The 12,187-nt window shown below is 40.6% G+C and overlaps 1 protein-coding gene across 1 annotated transcript in view; it reads right to left on the reverse strand.

Annotated features, from left to right (window-relative positions):
* Positions 1–933: 933 nt before the first annotated feature.
* LOC134224468 (barH-like 1 homeobox protein) overlaps positions 934–12,187 on the reverse strand; it is a 112,739-nt gene continuing 101,485 nt past the window's right edge. The window contains exons 3-4 of the mRNA XM_062703824.1: positions 2,685–2,780; positions 934–1,595 (exon numbers count right to left, since the gene is read on the reverse strand). Of these exons, the coding sequence (XP_062559808.1) occupies positions 1,373–1,595; positions 2,685–2,780 (319 nt within the window). The 3' untranslated portion in view covers positions 934–1,372. The remainder of the gene's footprint in view (positions 1,596–2,684; positions 2,781–12,187) is intronic.

Raw genomic sequence — 12,187 nt, forward strand, 5'->3', positions numbered from 1 at the left:
TTGTATCATAGTCATGAAGTGGTTGTATCATGGTTATATAGTGGTTCTCAAAACCACCAAGTCTAGAGGAGGTTTTATGTTGCATGTTTTATGTGAGACTTGAAGTATATTATAAAACCGTTGGTTCTGAACTGGAACGCATATTAGGTTTTAATGATTGCAATAAAACTGGGCCAACTGGCTGTAACATGGTTTTATAGAAATCTACAGTAGGTTGTGGAAACTGCGAGGACTGCATGGAAGGTTTTGAGATTAGGTTTTGAAGAACGCTATAAAACTCTGATACAACCTTAATTGTTACTTGGGAAGTTATTACAAATTTATAAAACCACAAGCTGGGATGAAAATGGTAACTCACTTTCAGGCATTTTCGCCAACCGAAAACATAGTACTACCGTCATCGGGGGTGACAATGGGTCAAATGGGGGTGAGATTGGGTCACTGTTTAAACTACTTAGAATGCTTGTAGATTGTTATCCGACCTCCAGACTTGATGACCCATTCTCACCCCCAGACCCATTGTCACCCCCGATGGCGGTATCTTATTCATTATATTTCACATGAAAAGGATGATGCCACTTGTCGAACCCTTCTAATCAGTAAAGTCAAATATCATCAATGAGGCATCAAATGCTTTATTCAGTCAAGCCCATCGAAATGACACGCTGCTTCCATTATGTGCAAATTAAGGGTTCACTTTCGGTTCGAATATTTTTCCATCCACGTGACCAACTTGAGCGCAACTGAATGCGGATAAGGGGAGATGGTGAAGCAAATTTTCAACTACACAATACGACGGTTATTTCATGCATACAATTATTCTTTCGGCAGTCTAAAAAACGAAGGCTCAAATTGTGTCGTGATTGATATTCATATTTAAACGAGAAAGAGAGCACAGATTCATACAGTAGCACAAACAATTGGCGTCTAAATTGTGTATCAATTTGTCACACAAAAGGCGCCCGGATGACAACATAATATCAATTAGGTACTTCAAAGTGGAAAGTGTTTTGTGGGTGGTTTTTGGCATAATGTTTGTCATTATACTTACCCTCGGTGTTTCGCTTTCGATGTCTCGGTGGGGGTGTAATTGAGCTATTCAAGTTTCCGGCAGGCTTTCTCTGATTGCTAAAACAGCGTTCTCACCGGGGAGGAAGCTTGTTTGTGGAGTTTTGTATTTCCTGATCATTACAGGTTTATTATCATTATAAGCCATCGTAACAAACACCCAGCTATTTACAATTTATCGTCCTATACACATAAATTACACCAAAACACATGACGAGTTGTTCTAATCTGCGGTGTATCGAAAATCAGTCATAACATTTCATTTAGGGGGTGTAATTTGGGAGGGTTTTCCCGGGGAATCAAATTATAGGGGACAACCATGTGCGTAGGATACGTTACGGAAAATTGCCGCTGCTGCAGCCGACGTGAGAAAATTGCACGGATTTTGGCTGAACGATGATAACGAGGTTGGACAGCATTGGATGGAACTCGCCGACGGTTCTTGGTTGTTGATCAATTCTTTTTCCAGTGTGGCTTGATGCCGTAGCTGTTCCAATCGGAGTTGATTCTGCCTTTTCCATTTGGTCCTATTTAAACAGAAAAGGAGTACTAATGTATTTTTTCTTAAATATAAGTTTTTATGGCATTAGCTAATGTTTTTAGAATTATTAGGGTGGGTCAAATTTGGGAAACAAAAAAATCGTTTCAGGACTATATAATGCATTGATTGGCGATTTCCTTGTACCGAAAAGCAGTCATTTCAGTCCGAAAACGAATATTTTAAAGAAGGATTTTTATTAGATTCTGTCAAAACCAGTTTAGAAACAACGATGCACTCAAATATTTTCAGGATTTTTTAAAATTACCTGAAGTTCAGCCCATTGATTCTATTATTTCAATCAAGTATGAAACAGTGTTGTTACCTTGTCATAAGACGAGTTTATACAATCCTATAAGTCGGGTCAAGTACGAGACACTGAAGACGGCCTTACTGTTGAGGTCGAAATACGCATCTGTCAAGATACAATAAGGTGGTGGAATTCAATGGGATTGTATAAACTCGTCTTATGACAAGTGAAGACATTCCACTAAAAAGCTCAAAATAATTTTCTTATCAGTGTTGTTACCGTTAATGAACGATTAACGTTAACTATACAAAGATTTAATGTCAACGGCATTGGGTTAAATTTTCGGCAAATTAACGTCAACGCAAATAAGGAAAATCTTTAAATCGTTGGATATGGACAACAGGTGAAACCCTAACGAGCTAGGGGCTGTCCGTATACCACGTGGAAGCTTAGGGGGAGGGGGAGTATGACGATTTTTATTAAAAAATATATGAGCAATTGTCCACACTGGGGAAGATCAAAAACTGATTAAAACCTGTCCACGTGGTATATGAACAGTAGAGTGATTCAAATTTTGACTTTTTTGCTCCCCTATGTTTAAACGATGGCATTTGCCATTTTAATAATCGTCCTAAATTTTTAGCTAATTTGGATGTAATTTGACTGAAAATTTTGCTGGGGAAGTTGGGAAATTGTCATAATACAACGTTTTCATGTGTTCTGAAGAAAGCCATCAAGCTCAAACTGAAATCCATCTAGAGGTCGACGCTAAAAACATTATTTATTTGGGGAATAGATTGGAAGAAATACCTTCCTATCCATACGTACCTTCTGTTCTGGTACCAAGTTTTAACTTGGGTTTCTGATAAATTGAGAGCGTCAGCCACATCACTTCTGTCTGCAACGGATAAATATTTCTGACAACTGTAATAAAAAAGAAGATATACTTACATTAATTCACTAGTTAGAAAAAAGTAAAAATATTCTTATGATCTCTTTTCAACTTCACCGAACGATAAAAAATAACGGTGTGTAAGTTGCTCCTCATTTTTCTTGGTTGTAAACCTAAAATGGACCTAAACTGCTACAGTACTGTAAACTTTGGCGTAAATTGAATAACAATTTTGAGTAAGGCGTGCATAGACACTAGATAGAAAGTGAGTACCGTAATCCGGGGGAATAATGATAATATTTTTTATTATCTTTTAATTAAATATTTTTTCCGTGAGTGAGACCACGACCATGACACGTTTCATATTTTTTAAACAAGTATTGTAAAAGGGCTGTGTACTTAGCTGGTAGTGCAGCCTGGGCACTGTTGTCCTTCTGACATCAGCTAAAGTGAGAAGGTACGCCTCGAGCGTCTGTTCACCAGGACGTGCGGCTCAAACAGCGTCTGCGTGGTACCCAGCGGCTGATTAACGAAATGCTGTATCGCGTTAGCTATACCTAAGGTGGCAGTCCCAGCAGCGCGATGTAGGTAACGCGACCCCGGTTAGGTAGTTAATCTGCCTTTTTTCTGCCAATTTTCACAGTTACGCGTTACATGGGGGAGGGTGGGGGTTCCAAAAATGTTACTTTTTGTTACGAGGGGGAGGGAGGGGGTCAAAAACTCGGATTTTTGCGTTACATAATTTGAGAACAGACCCTTACTGAAGCCTCTCAGAAACCACGAAAAATGGAGATAGAAGAAAAAGAGAACGTTATTTTTGGCAACCAACCCGGCAACGAAATAAGGACTATGATTGAAAACTCGGTACCTGGAATGTCAGGACCCTAAATGAACCTGGACGAGTGAGCCTTCTGGTTCGCGAGCTGCAGAAGGTTGGAGTGAACGTGGCCGCTATTCAAGAAGTCCGATGGCCCAGATCCGAAGAACGTGAATTCCGAGCCGTGGATCCCACGACCAACACTGCATTCAAGTATAACATCTATCACAGCGGCGGCGGAAAAGCAGAGCATGGAGTTGGTTTCGTAGTGATGGGCAAGCAGATGAAGCGAGTGATGCGGTGGAAACCCATTGGCGAACGAATCTGTGTGTTGAGGATACGGGGCTAATTCTTCAATTACAGCCTAATCAACGTTTACGCATCGACAAACGATAAATCCGACAACATGAAGGACACGTTTTATGAATGTCTTGATAAAACCTATGGAGAGTGCCCAAAGCATGACGTGAAAATTGTTATCGGAGACGCTAACGCTCAGGTCGGTAGTGTGGACTTTTTCCGTCCCATAATCGGTAGGGAGAGCCTTCACTCCGCTACCAATGACAAAAACCTACGGCTAGTAAATTTCGTTGCTGCCAGAGGGATGGCCATCAGTAGCACCTATTTGCACGAAAGAACATCCGAAAGCACAACTGGAGACACCCAAATGGTGAAACTTGCAACCAGATAGACCATGTTCTGGTGGATGGGCGCCATTTCTCGGATTTTATCGATGTGCGGACATTCAGAGTTCCGAACATTGACTCTGATCACTACCTCGTTGTCAGTAAAATTCGATCACGGTTGTCAACTATTTCGAACGAAAGATTACAGGGAACGATGCGTTACAATATTCAGCGATTGTCGGCGGAAGGAGTATCGGCTGAGTACCGCCAGAAGCTCGACGAACGGATTAAGTGCAATCAACGTTAGCGACAATATCAACGATCTATGGGAGTCAACTCATAGAGCGGTGAGCACAACAGCATGAGAAGTGGTAGGCACTGCACAGAGGCGACCCAGGACGGGTTGGTTCGATGTGGAGTGTCAGATCTAATAGAGATCGAAACAAGGAAGCAAGAGCAGCCGAAAAACGAACCCACCGCAGGAAGAATAAATAGTACGAAGAACAAGTTATTAGTGAGGCGCAGGCAAAAATGGAGCAGAACGATATGCGGAGGTTTTATGAGTCTGTCAATGGCGTGCGGAGAAAGACAGCGCCATCTCCCGTCATGTGCAACGACCAATAAGGGAATTTGTTGACAGGTAAAACCGAAGTGGCTGCCAGGTGGAATCAATAACACTTCGTTGAATAGTGGAAGTGACGGTGCATCGGTGAACAGAATAAATATTAGCGACGATGGACAAGCTGTGGAGTCGCCTACACTAGATAAGGTTAAAAAAGCTGTTAAAGAGCTGAAAAACAATAAGGCTGCGGGGAAGGACCAGCTCCCGGCTGAACTTTTCAAACATGGCAGTGAGCAGCTTTATGAAGTTCTGCACCATATTATGTCGAAAATATGGGAAGACGAGGAAATGCCTGCTAGCTGATTAGACGGCCTCATTTGCCCTCTCTTTAAGAAAGGGCACAGACTGGAGTGCGCCAATTACCGAGGAATAACCCCCTTATTATGTCCCGTATTCTGTTCAACAGATTGAGACTGTTTGAAGAGTCCTTCGTCGGCGAATACCAAGCAGGTTTTCGTGAGGGCCGATCAACGACGGATCAAATGTTTACCCTTAGACAAATCCTTGATAAATTCCGGGAGTACAACTTGCAGACACATCATCTGATTATTGACTTCAAGGCGGCGTACGATTCAGTGAAACGGAATGAATTATGGCAAATTATGCTTGAACATGGTTTTCCGGCGAAACTGATACGGCTGATTCGTATAACGTTGGACGGGTCGAAATCAAGTGTAAGGGCTGCGGATGAAATATCGACGTCATTTGTTACCTTAGATGGATTAAAGGAGGGTGATGCACTCTCGAATCTACTGTTCAATATAGCGCTCGAGGGAGCGATTAGAAGAGCTGGTGTGCAAAGAAGCGGTACCATTATCACAAGATCGCATATGCTCCTGAGATTTGCGGACGATATCGATATTATCGGGATTGATCGCCGTGCCGTGGAAGAGGCTTTTGTGCCTTTTAAGATGGAGACAGCGAGGATTGGACTCACGATCAATACCAGCAAAACGAAGTATATGGTTGCTGGCAATCAACGTGGGTTCATTAGTGGTGGTGGTAGCGAAATGGTGCTGGATGGTGAAACATTTGAAGTGGTAGAAGTATTTGTGTATCTTGGAACATTAGTGGCGTGCGATAATGATGTTACCCGCGAGGTGAAAGGCGTATTGCTGCTGCAAATAGGGCTTATTACGGACCTCGTAATCAGCTTAAGTCCCGTAGCCTGCAAACGAAAACAAAACTTGCGCTGTATACTACTCTGATTCTTCCGGTGGCTTTATACGGCCATGAAACATGGACGTTAAACGAGGATGATTGGAGAGCTTTCGGAGTGTTTGAGCGTAAGGTGCTGCAGACAATACTTGGCGGTAAACAGGAGAACGGTATCTGGCGGCGCCGCATGAATCACGAATTGTACCAGGTGTATAAAGGACTGGATATTATTAAGCTTATTCAACACGGCAGACTACGGTGGGCTGGTCACGTTGTTCGTATGCCGGAAGAATGTCAAGCAAAGATAATATTTAGTAGAGCACCTGGGAGAGGCCGCGTACACGATGGCTTTTCGCTGTTGAAGAGGACCTGAGGGCGCTCAATGTTCAGGGCGACTGGAAGCGATTGGCCCAGGATCGAGTCCAGTGGAGAAGGATACTTCATACGGCGTAGGTTCATCAAAGAGCTGTAGCCCATCAAGTATCAAGTAAGTATTTACATTTTGACGTTGGCTTTCTCAGTCTAATTTAATTAAGACGGCCGACAGCTTATCCCTTGAGGTCCAATACACGGGACAGAAACGTCGGGCTATGCCAAACTAGCCGTCTTAGGGCCAATTTCTTCACCTCCGCTTAACTCTTAAGCGGTGCTTACCCATACGCTTAAACCTGGTTTAAGCACTAAGCGGAGGTGAAGAAATCGGCCTTTAATTAAATAAATTAGACTGAGAAAGCCAACGTCAAAATATCCATTCTACCAGTCGCAATCTCCTACAGTAAGTATTTACTAAAATCGACGTCAAAAATTGTCCGTACACTGAATTACACACGGGGATCACAAGCTACGCCATCTTTGTCACAACTTTTCTGAGTCACCAATACGAGTGCACTGCGAATGCAACATAAACAATTCCGAGGGTGAAAATGATATAAAACGAACAAAGGCATCGACAGTACCTTGTGCAAGTAGCATTCTGAATTATTAAGCAAATAAGCTGAAATGAGAAATGTTTGAAGCATGGAATCGAGAGTAAAATAGTTTTTATTTATAATTCGTTAAATTTTTTTCTATTTTCTCATGATTGTATCATGTTGCATTATTGAGTGGTATGTGCGTTTTGCATCATATTCTCCTGTAAAAACGTAAACATTCAAAATTCGCGCACATACTATTGCAAAATAAATTAGTATTGACGTAATTTGACACTGGGGGATAAATTTATCCCCCAAAAAAGAACGACAGGCAAACCTGTCAAAATCCATAGTAAAAAAATTGGATGTCGCTCCTCTGGAATTACACAATGATTTACAGTCAACTCTCTACATTTCGATTTTTCTCCCTGTGTTTATGGTTTTCTTAATCCCTACACCCCTATTCAATCTACGTACATTTGAGCTTTCTACATTTTAGTAACCTCCCTATCTCGATATCTCTCTATCTTGATGTATTCTGGTCATATTTTGTTCAGGATTCTTTCTCCCTATGTCGATATATTCAAATTTGTGCGGGCTACTAGACCAACTTTGGACAATAACAAACACACCAAAAACAAGATATGACATTTGTTTTATTGTCGTTTTTCATAGCAACGAGCTTTTTTCAATCTAATACCAATTTCAATTTCTCTTCTATTTCTCGATCTCTCCTTATCTCGATGGTGCCTTCAATATCGATACAGTACCAGGGTGTCACTGTCTTGTAGGAAAGCTTTATCTAGTGATAAAGTACTATTGAGTGAATCTTCTACCAAGTTCGAATAATTTTTAGCACCAAAGTGTTAAAAAATATCAATAATTATGGCGAAAGTTTGTCCGTAATAACCGGTATTGGTAATGTGTCGTGATCGTAGGCTGTTACCGACAGAATCGGCAACAGTGAATAGCCTTAATAAATTTAGATTCTAAACGACTAAAAAGTATCATTGCAAAACAAAAATATAACTTTTAAGAACTATATCTATAAACTAATTAGAATGGGAAACAAATAGAAATATTATTGTTAAAAGATTTAAAAAAAACTTAAATGATTAGCTTACTGTAAAATATTTGAGAACCTCTGAAATTAAATTCAAAATTTGTATGACACAATCTAAAAGTAAACCCCTCGGTTTATATGAAATGTGAATTATTTGAACCCGACAACACCAGACGCGGGAGGAAAGGAGACAAGCTGGAGTAACGGAGGAGGGGTGGAGGTGAAGGTAGGAGAGGAGATGGTTATGGGGAGATTGGAAAAAATTGGCTGAAGAGAGGACTTCAGTCCGGGATAGCTAGCAAGCTACACGTTGTTACGGAAACGCTAGACAGAAAATTTTACGGTTTGAAGTGGTGTGTTCTTTTCTGAGCTTGTCGTATGCTCACTGTGGGAGGTGGTCAGAGTTGTGACCTATTAAGATGGAGACGAGATATCCACGCCGCAACCGAACGAAGCCCTTCCTCAATACCAGGACCACCGAATTCCTAAACCTAGTGTCAATGGTTTAAGGAATATTCTTCAACCCTGATCCACGATATCGGCTACTTCGTGCACGGCGCACATCTCGGACAAAAGTCAGCAAAGCTAAAGTCAGCAAAGCCTACCAGTGTATAAAGATTATCCGCCAATACGACCTGCGTCGTTCTCTCAACAATGCCATTCGACGCTTCCCGTAGACTCCGGCGACCACCACGTGACTGCGATTCGCACTAGGTATGTCTCCATCTCCCCTCCTGCGACATCAAAATGGGCCCCAACGAATAGGATAAGAAAAATACTACAATATTGTAAAATTCCCCCCCCCCCCCCATTTAATTATAGTCTAAAAATGCTCAATTCAATATTTTATCTTTAAAACTCAAAAGAGCAATTCCCCGATTTATGAATATTGGCCTTCCCTAGTTTGCTCGATAGTTGGCAGGTAAGTTTAGGGTTGCTCAGTTTTCCCCCGTCCAAAGCCGACCCTGAGGTAACTTTTATGGTGAGCTGGCCTAGGCGTATGGACGTCGACACCTCAGGACGTGTGGATGTCCATCGGTAGTTACAATTGGCGATCCTTCGAAAGGGATATAGGCTTGAACATTTCAATCATTTGATTGAAATATTCTTCCTACCTCGGGAAGATTCGAGATCAACCCTACACTTATCTCGACTTCAAATTTGCTCATAAACTATTTTCATGATCATCTCTACTCCTATCGGCTGTTAGAATCTTGTTCCAACAAAAGATTATTGTGTTGCTTGTCGAGGGTGGAGAAGAATCTATTGTGTTATAAAATCAACCACGCACCACAGACATACTCTCCTCACGGAATAGTTGAGCACTGGTTCACTTGTCGCTTGTCCGCACTAGCTACTCAAACGTACCTAACGTCGTCGTCATGATCTATATTTCCCTTACCAGAACAGTGACTGTAGATAATGATAGAAAGCAGTTGTGCTGTTGCAGATATTTATTCAGTCTGCGTCTCGGGTGACCTTTCTGATGTATGATTAGGATAACATTTTGGCGCAAATGTAATCTGGTTAGGTATTAGATGGTATTTAGACCTTCGTTAATGAATAAAATATCGTAAAGATTGTTGCTGAATAATGTTATACAACACGAAAAAAAGTGATCTTAATATTATGTAAAATTAACATTAACAAAACGTCTGTTGTTGTGAATTTGTGAAGTTTACGGATCCGTTGTGCCGTTCCACACTATGTGTATGCTATATTTCATTTTTTTTATTAGTAACACTCAGTCAATTAAGCAAAACAGAGAGCCGCCTACTGGAATTAAGGAATTATTTAATTAAAAAAAAAACCAATTGAATCCGCATAGATAAAATATTCAAATCACAGTTTTTACTTATCACCCAGCTAAGTTTATCGAACCCATCCCATCAACAATCAATTTAAATAGAATCACTAAAATGTTTGATTTTTTCGCTGTTGGCTCGTTTAATGCAAAGCATTAACTAACTTTCATTATTTTCAAATCAATTCGCTAAGTGCATTTTTAAGTTATCACACACCGGTTAGATTTCTACCAGGTGGCGATAGCTGTATCGAACTGTCTATGTTCCAATTGAAGAAATAGAAAATATATAAAACTGGCATAGGTAGAATCATCACAAACTGTGTGTAGTAAATGTAGAAATAATAGTTATCCATCATTAAAGCTCATGATGTTACATGAAAGGAAATTAAAAAAAGAAATTGATTTAATTACTATAGCTTGTCATCGTTCAACAGGATTAAAGTCTAATGAGTTACTTCTTCTGTTGCATTCCGTATCCCTCTGATGATCACGGATACTACTGTAAGGTAGCGAATAAAATCCGAATCTTATCAGCTATGTCTTCGATTCGAATCTGCTGCTATTCCGAGTTTGACGTCAACTCGAGTAAAGATTTTTATGCGAGGTTACGCTTATGTGCATTGAATGGCGTCTCACATCTGCTCCTAATAATGCAAGTAAGAACGACCAGTAGAGCTTATGCTCATTCACTCTCTCCTACATGAGATGAAATTTTCTCAATTCAATTTCCACACATGGAACTTTGAAACTGTAGAATAAAATACAGTTAACTATTTCGAGGCAGTGGTGCCTGGAAATACAAACCATGCTGACGTATACTAGTCACTGGTTCTTAAATTTAAATAGAATTGAATGAGACGAGTGAATGAGAGAGAATGGTTTGGATGAATGATGTAGACGGACGCGTCGATGGAATGAAAGTGATGAGTGCTTCAAAAGTAAATGGGAAAATAAAGTTATTTTTTTTAGTTATAGGTTTGAGTTAATGGTAAGAACAATCGATTAGGTGAGAGTAGTGTCAATTTACTCCCTAACACAAACTATCTGTGAATAGAGTGGTGATTATCTAACACAGTAGAGTAAACAACACTTACCACAAGGAACGCTATTTCCAAAATAAGATCCAGTCGAAGGTGTAATATGAATCTTGATAATGGTTATATGACAAAATTGATTTCCAACGAAAAATTATCGGAACAATTTTTCTTCTCTAGCGAGGGGAGAATTGTTACCGACAGAGTCGGCAACAGTAAATAGCCTTAATAAATTTAGATTCTAAACGAATAAAAAGTATCATTGCAAAACAAAAATATAACTTTTAAGAACTATATCTATAAACTAATTAGAATGGGAAACAAATAGAAGTATTATTGTTAAAAGATTTAAAAAAAAACTTAAATGATTAGCTTACTGTAAAATATTTGAGAACCTCTGAAATTAAATTCAAAATTTGTATGACACAATCTAAAAGTAAACCCCTCGGTTTATATGAAATGGGAATTATTTGAACCCGACAACACCAGACGCGGGAGGAAAGGAGACAAGCTGGAGTAACGGAGGAGGGGTGGAGGTGAAGGTAGGAGAGGAGATGGTTATGGGGAGATTGGAAAAAATTGGCTGAAGAGAGGACTTCAGTCCGGGATAGCTAGCAAGCTACACGTTGTTTCGGAAACGCTAGACAGAAAATTTTACGGTTTGAAGTGGTGTGTTCTTTTCTGAGCTTGTCGTATGCTCACTGTGGGAGGTGGTCAGAGTTGTGACCTATTAAGATGGAGACGAGATATCCACGCCGCAACCGAACGAGACCCTTCCTCAATACCAGGACCACCGAATTCCTAAACCTAGTGTCAATGGTTTAAGGAATAGTCTTCAACCCTGATCCACGATATCGGCTACTTCGTGCACGGCGCACATCTCGGACAAAAGTCAGCAAAGCTAAAGTCAGCAAAGCCTACCAGTGTATAAAGATTATCCGCCAATACGACCTGCGTCGTTCTCTCAACAATGCCATTCGACGCTTCCCGTAGACTCCGGCGACCACCACGTGACTGCGATTCGCACTAGGTATGTCTCCATCTCCCCTCCTGCGACATCAAAATGGGCCCCAACGAATAGGATAAGAAAAAGACTACAATATTGTAAAATTACCCCCCCCCCCTTTAATTATAGTCTAAAAATGCTCAATTCAATATTTTATCTTTAAAACTCAAAAGAGCAATTCCCCGATTTATGAATATTGGCCTTCCCTAGTTTGCTCGATAGTTGGCAGGTAAGTTTAGGGTTGCTCAGTTTTCCCCCGTCCAAAGCCGACCCTGAGGTAACTTTTATGGTAAGCTGGCCTAGGCTTATGGACGTCGACACCTCAGGACGTGTGGATGTCCAGCGGTAGTTACAAGGCACAGTATGTGATATATAACTTCCATAGATCAAAATCA

This window comes from Armigeres subalbatus, chromosome 3, assembly GCF_024139115.2.
Source record: "Armigeres subalbatus isolate Guangzhou_Male chromosome 3, GZ_Asu_2, whole genome shotgun sequence".
NCBI classification, from domain to species: domain Eukaryota; kingdom Metazoa; phylum Arthropoda; class Insecta; order Diptera; family Culicidae; genus Armigeres; species Armigeres subalbatus.